The sequence below is a fragment of the Eutrigla gurnardus genome (assembly GCF_963514095.1).
Source record: "Eutrigla gurnardus genome assembly, chromosome: 15".
NCBI lineage: Eukaryota > Metazoa > Chordata > Actinopteri > Perciformes > Triglidae > Eutrigla > Eutrigla gurnardus.
In genome coordinates, this window is record NC_139938.1 from 11,780,716 (window position 1) to 11,805,208 (window position 24,493).

Here is a 24,493-nt window from a genome sequence, read left to right on the forward strand (position 1 = left end):
CGCCCACGTCCTCAGAAGTGGAAGCGTTCCCTTGGAAAGCCTTTTCTCAGACCTTCTCGCTCAGAGATCTGAGGTTTTGATTTCTGAAGCTTGAAGCGAATCACCTCTGGGGTCAACGATGTTGGCTCTCTTTATTTAAACCTATGTTAGCAATGGTATCAGTGATCTCATCACATTCAAACCTTCAGGAAATGTATTCACTGCTAATTTCCCGTATGTCTCGTCACAATGATGACACTGCTGTTGATCTGCGGGGTCATGAACTTTCCAAGTAAACATTTCTCAAAACCCCCGGTGGAATGAGAAAGGGCAGTTCAGTGTTAACCAGTCTGGCTAAGACCAGCTTGGGATGTGAACTTTGTGCTGCGGGGGCTAAGGGCCATTTAGAACGAACCAAGCCAAATTCAACTGGTTTGAGTTTGTGCTCTGATGTTCCACTCAGGGTTAAGTCCTACAGAGAAGGAAATAATCATAATAATCATCATAATAAACTGCATCTGGCATTCAGAAGGGATTTAGCTGCATCTCAGAACTAATGTGAAGAGCACTTAACACATCAGAGCAATCACATTGGAAGATATGACAGGGGGACAGAAATATGTTTTATTATATTTTGTAATTCTAAACAGCAATATGAAAGCTCCGAATCCTAATTAGTCTTTAAAATAACTGCCATCATCATGTCAAAGATTTCTTTGGTTTATGACCAAATACCTGCAAAACTCATGACAGTCCCATCAGCCAAAGCTTTACTCTCTGTTTAGTGCTATTAGCAATTGGTAACATGCTAGCACACATGCTATCTTACGCGAAAGTAAGAAGGTGAACCTGCTAAACATGATACCTGCTCAACATAAGCATGTTAGCTTTGTTGCCATGCTATTTGTTAGCATCTAGCTAACACGTAGATGCTGTTTGTTAGCATCTAACTGTAGCTTTTAGCTATCCAGGTGAATTGTAGTAAATTCATGTGGCTTTTATCTAAAAAATGTTAGATGTTAAAGTAGAAAGAGAGCTTGGTCACGTCACTACCGAGAGAGTAGTGTCTTGTGTCAACCGACTCTCATATGAAAATGTCATACCGCCATTATTCTGCCAAAATAAATGCAATTCACAATTTTAACCTGATAATCAGCAAAATATACATTAAACTCTTTAAAAAAAATCGATTTACATTTTGTTGAAAATCTAATATTTTTATTGCATTGCAGATAAGATTCTTAATAATCTTAAATACACAGCTCAGGTCTCCCTGCATAGATAAAGGAGAGATACTCTGACGGGCATAAGGATGCAGGGTCTACACTTGTATGACGATGTATTAAACACTGCTTTCAATCTCATTTCCACACGCACATAGCTCATGGAAAACACGATACAAAGCAAAAAAAGATCTGATAAGGATCAAGGAATAGTCTTCTACCTTTCTCTTCAACACTCTGGGAATTGAATTCAATTCACGTGGACAGATTCTGGTTTGAGTCTTTAACTTGGCTTTTCAGAGAATCATAACAAATATGAAATGTAATTGATTGCTGAAGGGAACTGATTAGCAGAAGTGGTGAATGTCTGTCATAATAAGAATTTGAGATGTAGAAAATGGCTGAAATCCTCAGAAACTAAGATCTTGTCGGGGATGCGCTACATACAGCCACGGCAGGGTTTAACTGCTTCATTCTTTACTCTGTCATAAAATCAATGCTCATATTGCACTCGGAGGAAAAAAGAAACAGGAAGAGGAAAGCACACAAGCAGTGTTGTTAATAATTAAATGAACTATGTATTATTGCAGCCATGACTACTTCCAACAAAATACACTGATAGTGCTGTGATGCCCCTCAGGTACGCTGTGTTGATATTTTATGTATCGCATATTAACATCTATGACAGACGTCCGTGTCTGCATTTGATATTAAATATGAGGATCAGCTACTAAGATCTCTATGGGGCACTGTAATTTCCCCTGACTGCAACAACACACCGCAGCTTATCTTAGCCGTATAAAAGACCAACACCTCATATATGGAGCCGTGCCTTAGTCTGAAGACAAAATGGTTTCAGATGACATATCAGTTTTTATGGTTTTTCATGACAGATAAATATCAGCATTGCTGAAAATGACCTCTGGGGGTTTCTGCAAGAAAGTGACTGAATGTGATTGATATAAAGGACTGGCTATCTTTCTTTCCAGGAAAGTAACTTCCAAATATGTGATGGTTATAATATATGTGTATCTACTTAATCGTTTTTTTCTCTCATGTATAACCTCCACGTTGAAATGATGCAGTGGGGACAGGCCCCAAGTAAGTGCTACCATGAGGGGTCCTAGTGCACACTAGTTACTAGTTATAAACCAGGCGGGAACCTCTGCTTCTGTGAAGCCAACGCTGAAGTGCCTTAAACTCTCTCTCTGCTGGCCATGAGGGGGCGACTCCTCTGGTTTAAAAAAAAGTCTGATTGTATAGAAGTCTATTAGAAAATGAGCCTTCTTCTCACTTGATTTATTATCTCAGTTAACATGAGTTGATGGTCTCAATCTCTAGTTTCAAGTTTTCTTCAATCCAGCATGATGTTCATTGAGTTCAGTAAATGATGGTCCATTTAGAGTCAAATAGACCATAACGCAGGCGATGCTGCTTGCAAGAATTCCAAGAAAAAAACAAGCCAAAATACCAAAACTGAGGCTTCAAAACCCTTTGAAGGTTTTTTAAATGAATTATACTTTTTTAATATTCTTGGTAAAATAATTTTATAATGTTGTCATAGCAATATTAATATAGAAAATGGCACCAACTGAAATAAAACGTGGTCTCCCTTGCCCACAGTGATGTTTATCTGAAGGGACTTCATAGGACCCCGCTGTCGGAATTTTACTCCCCTGAAATGATATATAATTGGTTTAGTCGTAAACTGTTTCACTCTCTGAGCCTTAAAACAATGGTGAGAGATAATGAGTTTCAGTATGCCTGGAGAAACTTCCTGCTTCAAGAAGAGATCCGAACAATTATATCAAACTTCATTGTGACTGCGCCAACTCATTTGAACGCAAAGCCATTACTGTGTATGATAGACTACACTCATAAAAATGATCTCAGCTCAATTTCTTATAGTGACCAGAACAATGGTCTGCTCCAGAGCGGGCGGATGATAATGGATGATGCTTTGTCAGCCAGATTCAGAGACATGTAATTGCAGCAAGCCCTTAGTTAATAAAAGAAATCGCTCACAATAACTGTACAGGATCCATCTGCAGCTTTGGGCCTGTCTGTAAAACCCCACAGTGACACATGGGCAGTGTGTCAAAACACACAGACAGACTCAAGAGGGCAGCGTAGAGATGGACACGGATGCATTACAAGATTTTGTTTCCAAAACATTTTTGCAATATACTGTGTACACAGAGTGTCTGCATGGAGTCAGCGCAACCTGCTCTACAGTGACTGATATACATGGTGACGTTTTCTAGAAATCTATCTGACTTCTTCATACGCTTATTCTTTTTCAGGATCATTAGTCAGGGGACTAATGAAGACGCCAAGTGAAGCATGCAAAGAGTAACATAAAGTGATGGTCAAACGGCAACTAATAGCATAAGCACATTAATCTTCAATAAATCATTTAGGAAAGACAGAAATCATTTCCTTCCAACATACAGACATAATGTATATTTACATAAATACATATGCGCATATAAAAAGCTAAAATTAAAAATGTGCTTTACACAAGTATAGTGATAAATAAATAATCAAAGACCCAAAACAGCAGCTATAAATAAACAGCAGGGAATGAAATACAGATTTTAATATCATGTTGGAAATTAAAGAGACAATAGAAACAATATAGTCATGATATATACTCTGTATATATATATACACATACATACATACCCCATAGGCACACATGCATCCTGCGTAGGCCCATTTGAAATGTAACATTTCATTTGAATTACAATAAACAGTATGTGTCATTCAGGGAATTAAGAAGCATGTGGTGTCTGGTAAGAACTTTCAAAAATGTTTCAGCAGTACACAATCTGTCTAATCTGTATCCATCTTTGTCATCATTAACAAGCTTTGTCATTTCACTCCCTCATTCATGAAATGTTCATATTTAAAACAGTACCTTTGTGACTAGTACGGTTACTTTTTTGATCTGTATTATCCCGGTTCTTCTAAATGGTCGGTACATTTGTGATCAGCACTGTATTTGTGACGGCTGACTGAATCAGACAGAGAGCAGGGTTTTTTTTAACGTCCTGGTGTGAGATATCAAACAGCCCTCAGGCTCACTTTTAGGATTCTTTTTGATCTCCAACCAAAAAGTCTGAGCTCTTGTCAGCCAAGGATCCATTCAGTCCGCAGCAGCTACTGTTTGACTTTGCCAATTGATTCATCAACTTATTTTCTGATTGGTTTCCTGACAGCTGCCCAGAATCTCTGACTGATAGCTCTACTTCCTGCCTTGAGGTCAAACATTGTGATGCGTCTACTTAAGGAAGAAGGCTGTTTTAAGACGTGTTCTGCGTGCTTAGGTAACCTTCACACACTGCCGGTCAGTCAATATTTCAGCATGCTGCACGTAGAAGTATAACATATTGATTAAGATGCAGTGCTGGAAATTAAAAACAGGCTTTCTGATTTATAATGCTGCTTGATTTACCAAGTGGAATCATTTTCATGATTAATTTCCTTTTTGCACATTCCTGCTGCTGTTTAATTGTGGGGGTTTGTCATTATGCAAGCTGGTGCTCCGAAGGAGAATGTTGCCATCTGCTGGAAGTAAGATGAACGACATTTAACAGCTAATGTTTGTCCTAAATTAAAAAAAAAAAAAAATACATTGATATGTATTTGTATAACTTCCTGCATACAGTCAAATGGCATTCAGGTGTTTTGCAATTTCATCACAGCAAGAATCATTATTAAAATCCTTCTACGTCGATGAACGCCATTCCGTCTGTGTTCTTGCTGCTAAATCCTTCCTCCAATAACACCACAAAGTTTTGGCTCCTCTCATTAATATTAATATGTACCAGTTAGATGACACAGTTCATGTTAACAAAGCATGCTGACTGCTTCAGTTAGAAGTATTACAACAATGCTATTCCTGAACATCTAAAGGATGACCCAGTTCTGTGTGAGAGGACGGTTCTCTTCCATCTTGCACTGAATTAATCACAGCTGACGGATTCGAAAAGCCCAGTGATTGGACGTAGGTGTAACTCCATCCATCTGAATAATTACAACAGAAATTCAGCCCATTTATCCATTATATTCTTGTTGATATTCAAACACAAGTGTGTCACAATGTGATGACATTGATGGTTTTCTAGCACACGGTAGGTCCTGTTCACCTTGAGGGTTAAATTCACATTGGATTCATTGTGAAATGATCATTTTCACCTACTTGCTTATGGAGAGTGGAGGAAGGATGCAGACTCTTAAGAACAGGTGTGCAGGATTTAGTGACATCTAGCAGTGTGAATGCAGATTGCAACCAAGTGAATAAGCCTCTGATCACTCCTCTATTCCACCAGAAGGAGAGCAGCTTAGTTGGAATGGCACGGCTCAGAGGCCATCCTTACCATAATAACACTACTTTAGGGATATCAGGGCTTTGCACTCTACTCGGTGAAGGGGACCCACTCACAATCCTTCCAATGGACCACCATGGGACCAGACAGCAAGCTCTGGTTCTAAAAATGAAGAAAACACTGAAGTCTTATACTTGCATTCTCGCTACTGGCCATCAGGGGGCGACTCAAAAAGAAGTCTGATTACATGGAAAATGACCCTACTTCTCTCTTGATTTATTATCTCAGTCTAGTTTCAAGTCTTCTTCAATCCAGCATGATGTTCATTTAGGAAATGATGATCCATTTAGAGTCAAACAGACCAGAAAGCAGGGGATGCTTTAGGGGGCGGGGCTACCTTGTGATTGACATGGCTTTGTAAACGTATGTTGTGTGAGACGAGAGATGTAGTTCACTGAGCAGTTTCACACGAAACGGAAGAGCTCATCATTCTAAACTAATGAAAACACGATAGTTTCAGGGGATTATACTCCGAGGTATGATTATTAAACTCCATTGATGCTAATGGATCCTTCTTAATCCGCTGACCCTTAAGTAAACATCGCTAGCACTTTCACAGAAGTCTAAGATGCATTATAAATGTAACATGTATATGTCTTCTGTTTATAACGCTGTGTAATTATAGTAATACGCCCTCGTAACAATAAGCATAAAACATCATAACACATTTTATAATGACTTATAATGTCAAGTATTCCAATATTTACATACAATTTATTCCTAAATAATGCATTATATGTGTTAATAGATTTTATTTTTTTTATTTTTCACTTTCATTCGCACTTCACTTAAAGCAAACAGTAACGTATAATCTGCTTGTATCTGCCTGTTCCTCATTACTTCAACCAAAGCCAATGACCACTTAGAATAATTACTGCATCATCAGATTGTAAGGCATTATTTAAATGTTTCACGAATATAACAACCAAGTACAATTACCTCAAATTGTACTTGAGAACATGTTCTTAGTTACGTTCCACCACTGTTAAATGGCAGCTAAACATGATCAGCAACGGTGATGTGGATTCTGTGGTGATCTGCATACTTATTGCATCCACATTTCCATATTAAACCTGCTCAGTATCAGCAGTTTGTGCTGTTGTTATTGCACCACCTGGAGGACGAATGGTAGATGTGAAGATAAAGAGCTGCTGGGAACTGTTGAGGAACATTTCCGTGCAGGTAAACCTTTATCTGGTGAAAGGAACTGTTGAAATCAAACCGATATCCTTTGTCAGACGCCTATTCATGAAAGTGTTTTATGTGTACAGTGGATGGGAAAATGATAAAACATCATAGTGATAATTAAATACAACACCATCTCCTATCTTCTACACTCAACACTGTCATGTGGCTAATATCATGAATGGAGATGTATTTTGAACAGAGTACTGGCATAGTATCACCTGACAGTGACGCATGTCTTATGTGAAAACCATTAAAGCATTTCATAACTTGTGAATGCATATTGAAGCAACTAGCTATTGCAGTTAATTCCCATTCATCCTCATAATTATCCCACTGCAATAAATAACCTTTTGACTCTTTATTGCAGTTAAACTTCTTGTGATTACATTTCTTCCTTTGCATTGAACCCATTGTGTATGTGCCAACCCATAAGGTTCTGTTGCAGAAATCCTTTCCACAGAATGCCACAACAGGAAAGTGAAAGACCACAAACAACATATCAAATACGCCTTGGAGATCTGGTAAGAACAACAAGTAAACACCAGCTTCAGAACCAATCCGACCTGGCAAATAAGAGAAGGTAAGGTCAATATTGTGCACCACACCTTTCACAAATTTCGTATTTTAAACAGCATTCATGTAGCTGTTCTACATGCAGGTTTTATGGGACTTGGACATGCAATCGATTGTATATGCTTGATTGTAATGTTTTCCATTGCATTTACATAATAAAACAGCATTCATCCATTGCTGGACAAACTGCTTGGTCATGTTTTTTATCCAGTTTTTTAATACCTTCCTAACATTTTAGAAGAGTTTAAAAACCATTGTATATATTTATTTAGCCTAAAGGTAGTAGATAGTAATGGTAATTATTTTATTACTTAACATAATACTGAACATTGGTAGCCCCACAAACACAGTCACGTGATAAAGTAAAGTGCCACGAAATACTTCACACAAGAAACATTGAAGGTAGGCGAATGTATAGGACCAGCATTTGCGAGGGACATGGATTTTTTTTTAATTATTTTTCGTATTGTATTATTTGTCTCTTGTGGATGCAAAAATCTGCCTGGATTATTATCTGCTTAATAAGGTAGTAGTGCTGCTTTGTGTTCAAATGTCCACGAAGATAAAACCGCATATATGCTCACAATCAAAGGCAAACCCAGGAATGATGTGGTCAAAAATATAAATACAATTTACAGGTTCTACTCATTTTGTTACTGATATTTATTTCCTAAAAATCTCCTCCGTGGTGTAGATGCCGTCCAGGCAGACATGAGTAATCGATCCCAGGACTCTGGCGAAGCAGAGCAATGTTTTCATGCCTGCTGACGACCTGCGCTAGTCTCTCTGCCATGGCGCCCGTAACGTCGCTGATTAAGGAGGGGACATCAAGCTTCGTGTTTTAATTCGCTTTAGTGAAACGTCGCCTGTGCGTTTCGCTACTCCCGCTTTGTGTTTAATTAAATCTATCTCTGAACCCGCCATGACCGTGGAGCAGAATGTCCTCCAGCAGCATTCTCAGAAGGTAAGCGTACAGAAGCTAACTTGGTGGCTAGCTCACTGTAGCCTAATTGTAGAGCCGCTTGGTTTTAGGGCTCAAAGTGCCCGCAGAGTCGACCAGCCAGCTTGGTTCGTTGGGTTAAGACTGAACTGTCCTTGTATTTGGGTTCCGGGGTTATGCTTAGTAACATATTTTATTCGCACATACATGTATTTAAGCTCGGCCTAACGTTATTCTAGCGTAAAGCGTCATCCAATAGGTTTTTTTGCTAGCAAACGCTAGCTAACGGTTCCACGCAACGTCAACACTACGTAACGTAAAGTTAAACAAGCATTGTTCTAAGTGATTTGAGCAACATTAACGGCAGTTCTCACGTATTAATGCGGATTATACTCCCCTTTGTAACATTAGCGTCCGGGGCTAACTGTGGCGTCAGTTATAATAAACAAGGCCAAGTGACAGTGAAAGATTTCACGTTGCGTTCGTGTCGTCAACTTCGCTGTAACTACAGAGTAACAGCGACTCTTTGATGTCGTTTCCAGCAGCGTTTATGTCGGAGGTGTCTATGCTCCGTGTTCGGGTGTGCAATGTCCCCTCCTCGTCCCAAATGTGATGGCTTTGTTTACAACGCATGGCCAGAGGGTGGAAACACAGCTGTGATGGCGGGATTGTGTAACATTAGCAGGTAGGCGGCCAAGTGCGTAATGGCTCATAACCGAGAAGGCAGATTATTAGGTTTCATTTCATCGTGCTCTCAGTTTACGAAAGTGCATCATGGGTCGATTCTGTTGCTCCCTGGATTCACTCTGTGACCACCATGCCTTGCGTTGCATAGCTCTCGTTAGTTATGTAACCACTTGACTGATGGGTTTGGTGAAATGTTTACTCGTTCAAATGTGAAGAAATTATAATGTGCGTGTGAGTTAGGCTATGTGATCACAGTCGTGTTTTTCTACACTGTATGCAGATCCTCAAATCTGACTCACTTAGATACAAAACAAAACACATGCTAGCAATGTGAAGTGATGAGGGGTTGATGACACGTCTGGAGCTGGAAAAAAATAAATATTTGACCATCTGTTGATGAGTCAAACTTAAAAGTAGCAGTGTAACACAAACCCTATTATGCAGTCTGATGACATTGACGGTTTTGTGTAGTAAGTGCACTAAATTGAGTACATTGTTTATCTTAGTTTTATATCCTTTGTGATTTGTTTTGTGTGTGGTGGAATTTAGTTCAAGTCATTACACTTTATCATTAGATTGCTTCATGAGAGAAGGTGCAGGTTGTCATGTGGCGGGCCTGTCGTTAGTGAAATGTTGAGGCACTTATTCGAATCTTGTCTGTGCAATTTGTTTTTGTTTGCAACTCCTTGGCATGCTCCTACAAAGCAGCCATGAGAACCTGATAGCAGATTCAGTGGGAATGCCCCGCATGTGACCTGCTGTGAAACCCCAAAGTTGTTCCCTGTACCACGCAGAACATTACGTGTTATTCACAAGCTGCCTTTAAATGGCCGATGACCAGTGTGACAAACAGCTGTGCCAGACATGTCACATTGAGATGAGTGTGTGTGTGTGTGTGTGCGCGTACGCACGTCTGAGTAACTGCTTGTGGGTGACTTGGCCCAAATCTGTCACAGGTGTAACTTCCCCTCACACTTGACTGACCCCCGCTGTCTTCCCTGCCAACAAACCGCCATCCATCAGTGACAGAAACACACTGTCATCTTCATGTTTACTTGTCTCCGGTGGCAGAAAACATGGTCAGATTAAAAGCTTTTATAAGTGCATGAGTTACAATGTTATGAATGCTTAGTAATGGCGCTCTGGATCTCCGGACTGTAAACACAGGCAGCCATCATAACTACAATGACCTGCCTAGAGAACTAGGGGACGATGTAGGATTTTGTCACGCATTGCAATAAAAAGCCCTTGCAATAAGTTGATCGTGGGGAATTTCTATTATTGGGATAATTGAGAAAGCTGTCAAGCTCGCTATCATAGTAGAAAAGTGAAAACTCAAACCTGTTTTCTAGGCCTTCAGTAATTATCAGAAAGAACAGAATCACACAATGTTGCTATTTTTAAAATGTGTTTTATGTATTGTTTTTTATTTGTCCTTTACAAGATGTCTTATCTGTGATGCAACACAAGTATTGGATTCTTCACAAAATGTAAAGTGATACCAGGACGTTTTACTATTGTTTTAAGCATATTTTGATGATCATCGGGATAATATCGTGAATCACTTTTTTTGGCAGGATCACCGTGACATGACATTTTCATATCGTCCCATGCCATGCCTATAGAGAACATCGTCATACAGTCTTTTTTTACCGGTCTGTTACTGTGACCTAACATGAGTATTAAGTTAAGTTCGGTATACTTGTCTAGTCAGCCTTGAACACGGTCACAGTGAAATGGGGTTAGTTGCATTATGTATGTGCTGTTACTCTAACAAAGCCGTGAACTCTCTATTCACTTTCTCCACTGACTCTTTGAAAATATTTGCCGCTGGGCTTGAATACAGCACTCTTGCTGTCAAAAGCAAAGAGAAAACCATGTAGCTGACAGCAAGTTTGGAGGCAGGTCTCAAACCAGGTACAGAACAGCGTCCCCAGGGCTGGAGGACTTCCTTCAGGATACCACAGAGGACAGAGTCCAATAATATGTTTTTTGTGATGAGGATTTAGAGTCCCATTTACTAGAGATCTATTCCTTCTGAAAAAGCATCGTCAGATAGTAAATGACTGACAGCTCTATATAGCTTCAATGTCTTTAGCCTCGACAGTGTTTCAGATTAGGCATGGTGCGATATGAAAATGTCGTGTCACCATTATCCTGCCAAAATATTTGCAATTCTCACTATAATCCTGTTAATCACCAAAATATGCTTAAAACTCTTAAAATAGCACTAAAACATACTGGAATCACTTTACATTTAGTCAAGAAACAGATTTATTGTGTCACAAATGGGACGCACATCCTTTTAAGTGAAAAAACATACGGTCAAATAATCTTAAATGAGATCATCATAAATTATATGGTCTCCCCACATACAAGATGCATACATTTAAAAAAAATTTTTTTGTATCCTGTAATTTTAAAATGAGGCTCCATTTTTCATGATATATTCACGATTATCCAGACAAAGGACATTTACCATGACAAACCTATTGCATAATTGTATGTATAAACATTTAATGAAATAACTTATGTGCACCAGCTGTGACTGCTCACTCCTCTGCCAACCAGCTGGAATGTTATAGGCGTCTCTGTCAAATAGCTACATAGTTTTTTTTTTGTCCCAGACAGCATGTAATGTGTTGGACGACTGCGACGTGTGGTCCGAGCTAATGACCATCGCTGTAAACAAAATGTTGTGTATGTGGTGTTCACGATAGGGCCCATTAGAGAGGTCATTTCCTCAGAGAGCTCAGTTCGCTGGGGAATTGTGATAGCTGATGTGTAATGAAGGTGGAGTCCAGATTTGTTCAACTTTTTATCATTAAGCATTCTAAAGCACAGAATGTTGGATGAAAGGGTGCGTTATTTGTTTGGTGGCGCTGTGTCGCTTTATCCTTTTCTATGTGTTAGCAACGCCGCTAAAAGTGTACAAAAATATCAGTGTTGCCATGGATGTGTGTTGTGCAGTCCATGTATGATGTGTGAAAACCACAGACAGTGACAGGTCCAAAACCCTGTTACCCAACACTCTTATCTGTTGCCTGCTGCACCTGTGAAAACTTCAGCCCATGTTCATCTCACTTTGGCCTTGCACGAGGACACTAAGTGCACCCCCCCATTATTTATAGTGCATTTATTCAAACCGCACATCGCAGGTTAAGTGTGTGTGGTCAGGCCATGCCGCCCAGCTGGGTTTGACATCAGTTGGTTATTAGACTTCAATGAACTCATTAGTAGGAATGAGAATCCACAGGTCAGGTCTACTTCTAGAGGTTGATTTATAATGTTTTGATTTGGAATTAGAATTGTTTTTGGTATTAATGACTGATAGTAATGTTTCATACAGATGTGTTTTGAGAGTTAGTTTGGAGGCGGGTATATCAAGAATATATCAACCAACAATGTTGGCGTAATATTGCAATAAGCATGGGGCGATATGAAAATAACAATAATTGTGATTCATGATTTTATACCAATAAATATCAAAATATGTAAGTCTCTTAAAGGAGTCATCACCTGGTTTTATACGTATCCAGCCCCCCTTGGATCGCTTTGGATCAATTCGTAAAACTTATTAGAAAAGAAAAAAAAATTTTTAATCAAACATTGAGCTTGTTCTGACCCTTTTTCGTACCGCGATTTTATCACGCGAGATTACGCGCAAGGTTTTGACTGGTCCGGATGTGCATTGTATAATATGTAATGAGGCGCGCGTTGATTCGCCGCAGGAAGGACAGAGCCGGGGGGGCTTGCCTGCATGCAGACTCCAAAACATAATGGCGGCGCTTCGGCGATTTCAGGTAGCGGACGGGGCGGGGTTGGGTGGTGAAAGAGGGGTGGGCTTATGCAAGTAGCCGCCACGGTGACGTCACCGAAGGCGCAGAATCAAAATCTCGTGCTTTAGGAATGCACACCCTTGTGTGCTATTCCTGTTCGGAAAAAGAGCAGAAGCGAAAAAACGGCGCCACTTTCAAACTCCAGCCTTTCAGGCAAGTTTCAACTGAGGTCAAACACAGATATGCATGTTTTAACAAGAGAAATTGCGATTTCCAGGTGATGACTCCTTTAAATGGCACACAAAAGAGTAGAAGTATAATGTTACATATAATTGAAATACTCAAGTAAAGTACAAGTGCCTCAACATTTTACTTAAGTACAGTACTTGGGTACCCTTGGACAGAAAATATTGGCATACTTATTATTCACCTGACTGTCACTATAGCTATGATGTGCCTTATGAGTACGTTCATGAATTATTTAGTTGAAATGCTGGCTTCACGTTTTGAGGTTCCTTGGCATTGTGTTTTATTTGTACTTGCATCTTCTCTCCATCACACTCTGCTCTTCTTTTCCCTTCAATAGCACCAGCAGACGCTACTAAACCAGTTGAGGGAGGTCACGGGCACCACAGACATCCAGCTGCTTCAGCAGGCGCTGCAGGTACACTATGAAACACATGCAAATACGCAAATATACACGCTTTGTCTCTGTCACGCACACATGTAATACAGATGCCTTCTTTACAGAATAATACAAAATGATTACAGCATAACATTTGACATTCATATGAAATTTGCTGGTCCATGTTAATCTCTGGTCGAGGGAGTGTACAAGTTGTTCCACGCTAGTCGCTATTGAACCGTTCAATTGCACAGTTTAAGATTGGGTAAACACAAAATACGGTTTCAGGGTTTTATTTATGCACTTTGTAGATCTCACTGCCTCCTTTTGTAGATGAGCAGATGTATTGTTCAACTATTGATCTCCAAATTCAGGTCTTATAAAGACATTAAAAGTGAAAAATATATGGAAGCTTGGGCTGGCGAGGCCTCATTTCTAGTTGAGAATAAGTGTTTATACCCAGCTGACATAAGTCTCAACGAACATTGTTGCTGCAGGTGAGCAATGGAGACCTGGCTGAGGCTGTGGCGTTTCTGACGGAGAAGAACGCCAAGGTTCCTCAGCAGGATGAGGCGACCTACTACCAGACGTCCCAGGTGGCCAGCGACCGGTACATCAGCGTGGGCAGCCAGGCTGACACAAGTGAGCTGCTGACCTAAAATATTGGCGCATAAGTTCAAGAGACCTCTCTGTGTTATCTGTATAATATTTATGTATTTGAAAACTATCCTACAATCATGTTTTAGCTTTGTCGGTATGGTTTGTTACTGTGACAGCAGAAATTATTCTACATAATTAACCTCTCTGAAGGGAAAACGTTTTTTTTTAACTTTTGTCAACCAGCTCTGTGCCATCGCAGTGTGTGCAGATGAGCGGCCCGGCCTTTGCTGGCGGATGTGTGGGGAGCTCTGGGCACTGGCAATATGGAGGAAAGCCAAACACTGTTCATCTGCCCACACTGCAATGACACAGAGCTGGTTTAAAATTGGCAAAACATCACTTTCAAGAAAATGTGAAAAACAGAGGGTTATTGAATATGTCCGAGTAGAAACCATGAAACCATGAAAATGCAAGCCAAATTACAGCTTGTGTGTTTTTCTTTAATGCAGATGTGATTGACCTGACTGGGGATGATAAAGATGACCTGCAGAGGGCTATCGCCCTCAGCCTGGAGGAGTCCAACCGGGCGTTCAGGGAGACGGGCATCACTGATGAGGAGCAGGCTATCAGCAGGTGGGCTCAGCAGCGTTGCTGACACTAGGGCCAGGCGTCACTACTGATTTCCTTAATCGATTCAATTTCAAAAGTGATATCGATTAATTGAGAGATATTTCAGTTAGCTTTTGGACATGTGGAGAATTTGATGGTAACTTGACGTCTTTGCTGATAGTATTTCTGGCTAATGTCTGGTTAAATGGTTTCAGAGATTTCTGCTATTTCCTCAATATTTGACCTTTAGTTTACCTGCTGCCAGACATCTGCTTTCAGGTCTGATGCTGCTTTCAGTGGATGCTTTCAGTTCATCTTGTCACACAAGACTAAAGCAGAGCATACAGTAAATGGCATATGTTGTATACGTATGTTAAAAGATCAGTCTAAAGATTGGGTAAATCGATATTGGATCTTTAAAATGAAGATCAATAGCAATCAGAAAATCAATTTGTTACTAAAGTGATCTGAGTATTGTGTATGAGTGTACAGAAGGGTCTATAGTCAACAACTCCCAACAGATTCAAATTATTTCTGTCAAAGAGAAGTCTCTATTAAGCAACCTTGTCTTGTCTTGAAGAAAATGTCGTTTTTAAAGTTCCTCTTGAATATTTTGTCAATTTGCAGACTTGGTTTAATGTGGAATAATGGAATGGAACGAATGATTGAAGTCACCACTGAAACCTCATGTTTCCTTTCATTCGTCTTCCAGAGCATTGCTAATGGCCGCCTACCCTCCAATTCATGTGATTAGTTTATTATGTCCTGATGAGGGAGAATAAAAGCCTCATGAATATTACATTTTAAATCACAAGCCTTTTATATAAAGTACAACGTGCCCTGAGTGAAGCACAATGCTAAGGAGCCACAATCTGGCGGTTTAATTAAAGCCCATTCTGACAGAACTGATGTGGACCGTTGACTTGAGACGCTCTAATGGCAGACTATGTCACTTTGGAGAAATGTTTTTGAAATCTCTGTCAGAATGTTATCAGGTGGGAAGCGTTTTGACGTGGCTCTGTTTTATGCATCCATAGCAAGAGGCTAATGTTTTCAGGTTGGCGGTCCGTCCGTATAGACGTCTGCCCGGTCCATTATTATCTCAGGCGTAGGCTGTCTATAAGAAGTGGACGTAGTCATCATAACGTCAGCCATTGTATTAGTGGACTACGGTTTTGAAGTCCCTGCATTTTGGCCATCGGCATCTTGAAAGTTTTGCAACCAGTGAAGGAAGTGACCATATTTGGACTGTAGAGAGAGCGTGACGGGTGGATCTGATACAAGCAGCAGGGCAGCACCCCGAGCAGCAACCTTACTGGATCTGGACCCGAATCCATCTGGATTCTGGTGTGAAGCTAGCTTCATAATTCAAGGTCAACTTTATGGTGTGAAGTCATCTTAGTAGCTAATTACATTGGTAGCATGGTAATGACCCGTCAATGACAAGGTGGCCCCGCCCTAAAGCATCCCCTGCTTTATGGTCGATTTTAATCTAAATGGACAATAATTGACTAAATGAACATCACGCTGCATTGAAGAGGACTTGTTTACAATATATACTGTGTTAATAAATCAAGTGAGAAGTAGGGTCACTTTCTCATAGACTTGCAACCACAGGAGTCGCCCCCTGATGGTCAGCAGAGTGAATACAAATTTAAGGCACTTCAGCATTGGCTTCACCTTTCAGAACCCGAGGTTTCCACCTGATCGCAGGAAAACCTTTAGGGAATTCTTCAAAATCAAAGGTCAGGTCACTGTGATCTTGCATCCGTCCCATTTTCATGATATCTTGGGAACGCCTTGACCCAATTTTCTCAAATTCCACAAAGATCACTGTGACCTCACCACCAGTGGGTCCAGCAGACCTTTCCATTGAATGTTCCGGCATTGCTGAGATCATATGATAGAAAAACTAAGTCGGTTGCTTAAATTTAATCTGTTTGTGTTTTGCCTCCCTTTTTCTCTTCTTTTTTTAGAGTTTTGGAGGCCAGCATAGCGGAGAACAAGGCGAGTCTGAAGCGAACCCACACAGAGGTATGGAGCGACTCACCCAACCCGCACGACAGGAAGAGGATAGACACCTGCCCCGTGGGGCTGAAAAATGTTGGCAATACCTGCTGGTTCAGTGCCGTTATACAGGTGGGCAAACACACACACACACACACACAAAAATCCCTCTTGTTTGTTTCCATCTATGGCAATAGGAAACTAATGAAGCCACTGCCTTTATGGGGCCATTATTGGAGGCAGAACTATTTGCAAATGTGTGGGTTGTGTCACGGTTTCTCAATCTGAGTGTGTGTAATCAGATGTGCAAAGGAATCTTTATACGCTTGCAAATTTGATTAATTATTATTATTTTTATTTACACAATTACAAATCTGACTACGCCCCCCACACAGATTCTGAATACACACAATATATTTGCAGATTCCTGTACATGTTCACACATGGGCATGAGACGATTAGAAAAGTTCATGTCACGATTATCCTGGCCAAAATAATTTGCGATTCAAGTATTATGATAATCATCAAAATATGCTTAAAACTGAAAATGGCATTAACCATACTGGTATCACATGCCATACTGGTATTACATTTTGTTCAGAAAAAACATCACAGATAAAAAAAAAACATCTTCTATAAGTTACATTGTTTTTAGTGAAAAATAATATGAAATAATATTATCATAAATAAATACTAAATTCATAAATATTTTTGGTAAGATTGAAAATTCATCACGATCAACTGTTTTTCATCGCTCTCTGTGGTACAACCCTCTATCGTCACTACTACTCACAAGTCTCAGTATGCATTTAGAGATTTGACACATTTACAAATCTAACTATACACACAAAGATTGAGGTACAGATGTGTGACTAAAACATTTGCATATAGTTCTGCTCCAGTAAATGCCCCATAGGTCTTGACTTCTGCATTTCTCAGTTCTTCGTATTGGGTTGCATGTTATTGTACTGATGCAGGAATCAACGCTTTAATCTGCTGCCATCATTCTAAGTAGAAGTCGTAGTGGATAAGACGGTAATCTGCTGGAAAATACTGGAAAGGCTGTAACATTTGCTGTCACAAAGACTCCGTTTCTTGTATGCTGGTGGAGTCTGTGGTAGAATGTGACCTGAGCTGAAATATGCTCGATGAACACTGGATACACCATCACATGGTGCCTGGCTTCAGTGTGTAATTTAACCCCCACCCTTTATAAGAGGGATCTGCTTGAACCGGAGCCCACTGCAGTGGGTGCAAGAACAGAAGTAAACAACTTTTATAGTTTTGATGTTCTGGCATCAATCATCACGTTACTTGTTTTGTAAAACGTTCCATAATGCGTTTCCTTTACTTTCCTACATCACCACAGGTTGTTTTCCAGTACGTGCATCAATAAGTGCCGTTTGCATATTATTTTTAATGTTTAATTTTAAGTAATATAGAATGGTGGTCCAACTTTAAATTCTGTTTTATGAACTCCAGCTGGCAGAATCATGTGACAGATTGCATGAGAGGGAATAGAGGAAAGGTCTCAATGTAATGTAGAGAGTAGACACAAAGTGACTGAGAAGCACAGATTGCTTGCATATAAAATGTAGTGTAAATAATGATACAAAGTTAATGTAGCTTCATTCTTTAGTGAGTGTCATGCCACACTTTCTAAAAGGTCTTGAGGCTTCATAAGCTTGTTGGTCAGCAAGGCCTGTCTACATTAACACAGAGTTCTCACTGCAGTTAATCATGGGTGTTCTCTGACATTAACCAGTGTACAGGCCAAGGAAGTCATGTTAACATGTTTCTCTCCCTCGTCCACATCAAGTCTCTGTTCAACCTGCTGGAGTTCCAGAGGCTGGTGCTGCACTACTCCCCTCCAGCCCGAGTCCACGACCTGCCCCGCAACCAGAAGGTAAGACCGAGGGCAGGAAATCACCAGTCCATCACTATACAGTATTACATTGATTCTTTGGGTAGCAATATGATGTTGGCCAAGTCTCCCACGATACGATGTGCCTGTGATCGATATGAGACATCATCATATCATTGCCCCATTAAACACAATCATTAACATCATTACATTGAGTCTGCTGAATACCCTAAATATTAATGTAAATTAGTTCCTGATTGCTGGTCAATGCTGGTGAGCGTCTTGTCACTCAGATGAGACTATATGGTCCACCTTAAAGGTCAGTCCACCTTAAGTGTGCCTGAGCCAAAGTTGTTGCTAACTTCAGGGCTAACCTCCTTCAATTTCATCACCAGGAAACAACAAGACACGGGAACTGAGCTTGTAGTAATAATAATAATAATAATAATAATGTTCCTTTGTTCCGTTGTGACAATAAAATAAACAAGTTTATTTTTAAACTGCATTATCATATTATTTTAGTGAAGACTCATAAATAACTACAAAAAACTAATGTTAGGGAAATCTGTTAATGTTTTGTTACGCGTTTCTGAAAGAAAAAAAATATCGGCCGATATATTGGAATATCGGATTTTTAAATCAGTATTGGCCTTCAAAATCCTTTATCGGCCGGGCTCTACCCACAATGCACTCAGTTCACACACCGTCTTTCTCTTAGCAGACGACACACTCGCTGATGTTACATTGCTAGCACCGTATGCTAACTACACTAGCAGTGTTTGAGTGTGTATTAAGTGTGTTTGGACAGAAATAGTGAAACCAACGGTCGTGCCCTAAGGTCACAGCATTTTAGCATTTTAACCCTGATAGTTGATTTAACTCACTGCTAGCAAGCTGCTAGCTGATGAAACTTTGTTTTCTCTACTGGAACAGAACTGAACATGCAGGGAAAGTTTTTTTCTGAAGTTTTTTCAAATTTAAGATGCTCAAATCCTCGTATCCAGCCACATCCATCACAGCATCAGCAGAATATTTATCAGTCGGGAGAACATGGACAAACACAAAACGATGTTGAGGGCTCACCATAGGTTTAGCAGCCTGTCACTAATCTGGTCTAAGCCTCTGCTGCTCTTCATATCGGTTCCCTCGGTCCTAATCACTGACCTTTCACTTTAGCAGTACGCCACTGCTAGAACTTAGAGTCTAATCTTGACATCAGCATCCCTGACTCACTAGCACAGAAGAATGATGTCATGTTACTGTATCTCACTATCACATTGCCAGTGGTGACAGTGTATAAATTAAAGATGAAAACTACAGAAAAACTTGAATTAAAAGTGACAAATTTCAGTCCATGGCCTTTGCCGCAGTCGTCATGTGACACTTATGTCATATGTATTTAAATAGTTATACACTTGACTAAATGTTGTATTTACCCATCATCTTTTAAACGTGGATTCACTAAAGCTCTGATTGTTTTACCCTGACCAGGAGCACAGGAACCTGCCCTTTATGCAGGAGCTGAGGAACCTCTTCTCCCTCATGGTGGGATCCAAGAGGAAATATGTGGATCCATCACGAGCTGTGGAAATCCTCAAAGACGCCTTCAAGTCCAGTGAGTCGCAGCAGGTAAGCCTCTCTCTGCCATAACCTTCTCTGCATAATAACATTCACAAACCAAATGCCTTTGTTCATCTTCATTGTTCCCCAGTTGTTTTTATGCCTCCACACTGGGGTCAGCTGTGATTGGAGGCATTGTGTTTTTGGGTTATCCTTCCATCTGTTTATCCCGTTCTGATCAACGGGATATTGTCTAGAGGAAATGTCTTCAAATTTGTCAAAAATGTCCACCTGGATGCAACTGGACTGAACTGATTAGAATTTGGAGGTCAAAGGTCACTGTGATGTCACAAAATGGGTTCTTGGCCATTCTCTCTACTGACCATCAGGGGGCGACTCCTGTGGTTGTAAAAAGAAGTCTGATTGTAGAGAAATCTATGAAAAAATGACCTTATTTCTCTCTTGATGTATTACCCCATTAAACATAGTAAACATGAGTTTATGGTCTCGATCTCTAGTTTACCGTCTTCTTTAATCCAGGCATGATGTTAATTTAGTGAATTATGGAGCATTTAGAGTCAAATAGATGCTTTAGGGCGGGGCTACCTTGTGATTGACAGGTCGCGTCTGGAACTTTGCCGCCACGTCCTTGTTACCAATGCAGTTAGTAACTTAGATGACTTCAACAGTTAGCTGTAAAGCTTCACACCAGAATCCAGATGGATCCAGTAAGGTTGCTGCTCGGGGTGCCTGCAGCTTGTGTTCATCAGATCCACCTGTCACATCTTCTGACACCAAATATGGTCACTTCCTTCACTGGTTGAAAAAACTCCAGGTGTTGAAACCGTAGTCCACAAACCATTGGTTGATGTCAGAGTGACCGTGTCCACTTCTTACGTTCTTACGCTTACGTTTTCACTGATATATTATAGGAGTTTAAATATCGAGTTTGGTGTTGAAAGCATTACTTTTGCTGCTCTAGAAACAATATTTATTCTAATTCTAATCCGGTTCTGAATTTTCAAGATAACCAGGCTGACCTGAAGGCTGCAGTTCCTTTTTTCTATATACTTTTTATTCACTTAGAAATGTTCTAAGGATTCATCTGCATGTGGTTGATATAATTTGTTTCTCTTTTTTTCCTATAGAAAATAAGCTATTTTCTCCTGTTTATAAATAAAAATACTCCTTATCACCTTTTGTTCCAAGTCCTTCAGCCTCAGACTTGACTGCTCAGTTTCATTGTCGTTCTACTGACTCGGCGCTACTGAATCTGAGACACTTAACCTCTCATATCCATAACTGTTAATCCTTAAACCCAGGCCTCTGAAGATAATATTGACTAGGAATTAGCTGTATATCCTTTAATGTCATGTATACATGTCAAAATGTACAAAACTGTTCCGTTCCTCTTACATAAGCGTTCGCACTAAGTCCCTGCGGAGGTTAACGGAGGTCAGCCTTCTGTCCTCTGTACCCATCAGTGGTGTCACATAGTGTGTTAGTCAGACAGGCATTGACCTGGATTAGCGACTGGCATTGATGTCTATGAGAGATGGCCTCATGGCATGCAGGTTCCCTTTTGAAGTCCAGCAATCTGCCATTGGGTTGTGCAGATCGATGACGATCAGAGCGATCCTCAATAGCCGATGCCTTGGCCAATGTCGAGATGATATCTGACTGCTTTTCCCATTAATGTATGTCATGTATATTAATTATTATTATTATCATATTATTATTATCATTATTATAAGATGAATACCCTACATTGAACTTGCCTGGCAGATTTTCTCAGCGACATGTGAGCATTAAACTGGCACTTGTGTGACAACGACACATGGGAGCTCACTCACTCACTCACTCACTCACTCACTCACCCACTCACTCACTCACTCACTCACTCACTCACTCACTCACTCACTCACTCACTCACTCACTCACTCACTGACTCCCTCACTCATAACTAATAAGGAGGGCTGTACCGAACAGTTTGAAGCTTCAGATCTTCATTCATAACATTCATACTTTAAATATTAACAATAAACACTGTGCAATAGTCCCCCTGCTATTCCTCTCTGTCACTCTCTCTCAAACACACAGCAGGAGAAATGGAACTCTGTAATTATTTAACTCCAAAAGGCAAAATCTATCCAAAAAAGACCGATGTAATCTTTTCCAAAATTCACAAAATGAATTGATCAAAGAACATATTCTGTTCTGTTTCGCTACAGGTAGATTCCCCTTACTAGACCATCACTGAATGAATATAAAGGCCTACAAACACTGTTGTTGTCTTGCAGGGAGCCCACATAAAACACTATTGTGGTTCAGTAAATGTCTGCTGTCAGTCTACCTGGTGACGGTTAGTAAGCCGCTGACTGACGGGCAGAGTTTTCTTTATGAAGACGCCGTCTGTGTGGATCAGATGACAGAACACTGATGCACCTCATGACTCTTCTAGTTGGCATTCCCAGAAACGGAACCACAATGACTTTAACCACAATAACACAAAATCATGATGCTACTACTACTACTACTACTACTACTGTACTACTACCATGCAGTCAGTGCAAGGCTGAGCCCCCCCGTGATCTGTAACCTACGGATGAGTCATCCCATGTCCAGGGCGTATATATATCAGCAGATGACAGACATAGCATTGATTCGACTGATTGGGTTGTCTTGCATGTACGTCCGGTTAAGTCCTAGGGTTTGACTTTGTGACCTCCGTGTCCCAAAGGCACTCCTGTAATTGGTCATTTAGTATGTGTGTCTGTATTTTCCTCAACAGCAGGATGTGAGCGAGTTCACCCACAAGCTGCTGGACTGGCTGGAGGACGCCTTCCAGATGAAGGCTGAAGAAGACAGGTAACCACGGCTCTCCTCATCCAGAGGCAAATTTTGTTAAGCAGGAGAACAACTTTTTTTTATCCTTCTTTTTTTTGTGCTTTCAGGGAGGGCGAAAAGCCAAAGAACCCCATGGTGGAGCTGTTCTATGGTCGCTTCCTTGCTGTGGGAGTCCTGGAAGGTAAGATGTGGTGTTAAATTCATACCAGGAGAGAAAGTGAGATATAGCTAGAGAACCACGGAGGGATAAAGCATTAGTGGTCTGTCCTTGCCCCTAGTAATGAAAGTGACCTTGTCTTAATGAGATGTGGTCCATGTAAAAGAGGAAAGCGGTTGCATTGATCGTGGAAGACCTTGATGGCTGATTGACATTGCGCTTATTATGCATGACAATACTGGCCCAGAGCCACCAGAAGCTGGGCCAGTGGATTCTGCTGCTCATAAATGACCTTAATGCCTCATCTGCATGTCCGCCAGCAAGTCTTCTTTTCCTGTATTGTTTTTTTTGGGGGGGTGGGAGGGGCTTCTCATCAGTAGTTGATGCAGGGAGGTCTGTGCAGCTGTTTGATGGTGAGTGAGTGCCTGCTGAACAAGTGGAAATCAGCTTGGATGTAAAGGGGTGTGACGTTTCTAATGTTATTGCTTTTTCATTTACACTCCTTTACTTTTTCAACTCTCCTGGCACACATGTGACCTACGTATGTCATATGACTCGCGTAATTGGATGTAAAAAAAAAAAAAAAAAGGGCCACACAGCAACCTCTTTCGGTAGTGGATTTCCACAAGGTTTCATCCATCATGGATGAAATCACCACTTCTGTTTCTTTGTCTATGTTGTGGAGTCCCAGATATGCCGTCCTGTCTGAGTTCATATCATCACCCAGAGGTCCAGTGAAGCTGTATTCACTGTATCTAGCAAGACACACATCGGTTGGCTTACTACAGCTGGATCAACCCAAATAAAAAACTAAAAATTCAATTGCAATAAATGGATTAAAACGATGCTGAAGTAACTACATAATGATAGTGATCAGTACGAAATCTGTAAAAAGTCATGCTTTGTTGTCTGTCTGCAAGACGACAAGCTAACAACCTTTAAAATGCTTGTTTTCTGAATGGAGTCCGGATTGATTGGCTATGCTAAAATGATGTGTAATTCCACAGGCAAAAAATTTGAAAACACAGAGATGTTTGGGCAGTACCCACTGCAGGTGAATGGCTTCAAGGATCTCCACGAATGTCTTGAGGCAGCCATGATTGAGGGCGAGATCGAGTCCCTGCACTCGGCAGAGAACTCCGCCAGGTCTGGCCAAGAGGTCAGTGCAAAAGCAGTGTGACAACAGTTACCTCTGTTAAACTGCTCCGGAAATACTGATTGAAAGTTCTACAAATTCAAATGCATGAAGTTTGTTTTCATCCTCAGGGGAAAAGCAGTAATTTAAGAGAAGACAATCAGGTTAAATCTTTTGGGATTACGCGGTGGATCCTCTCCAAAGGGTTGACCCGCGGGTCCTTATGTCACACCTGTACTATTCTGGGTGTGACCGCTGGTTAGCTGTGGCCTTGCCTGCACTGTCCCTCAGCAGCTGGGACGAGCTAATTACCAGGCCAGCACACACAG

At 40.6% G+C, this 24,493-nt stretch overlaps 1 protein-coding gene across 3 annotated transcripts in view; it reads left to right on the forward strand.

Annotated features, from left to right (window-relative positions):
• Nucleotides 1-8,157: 8,157 nt before the first annotated feature.
• usp25 (ubiquitin specific peptidase 25) overlaps nucleotides 8,158-24,493 on the forward strand; it is a 29,537-nt gene continuing 13,201 nt past the window's right edge. For 2 of the 3 annotated variants that reach the window (XM_084029385.1, XM_084029387.1), the window contains exons 1-10: nucleotides 8,158-8,318; nucleotides 13,347-13,424; nucleotides 13,883-14,027; nucleotides 14,495-14,618; nucleotides 16,571-16,733; nucleotides 18,421-18,507; nucleotides 19,957-20,094; nucleotides 22,817-22,893; nucleotides 22,980-23,053; nucleotides 24,037-24,188. In XM_084029385.1, coding sequence (XP_083885511.1) covers nucleotides 8,277-8,318; nucleotides 13,347-13,424; nucleotides 13,883-14,027; nucleotides 14,495-14,618; nucleotides 16,571-16,733; nucleotides 18,421-18,507; nucleotides 19,957-20,094; nucleotides 22,817-22,893; nucleotides 22,980-23,053; nucleotides 24,037-24,188 — 1,080 coding nt within the window. In that variant the 5' untranslated portion in view covers nucleotides 8,158-8,276. The remainder of the gene's footprint in view (nucleotides 8,319-13,346; nucleotides 13,425-13,882; nucleotides 14,028-14,494; nucleotides 14,619-16,570; nucleotides 16,734-18,420; nucleotides 18,508-19,956; nucleotides 20,095-22,816; nucleotides 22,894-22,979; nucleotides 23,054-24,036; nucleotides 24,189-24,493) is intronic. The other variant, XM_084029386.1, reaches the window with a different exon arrangement.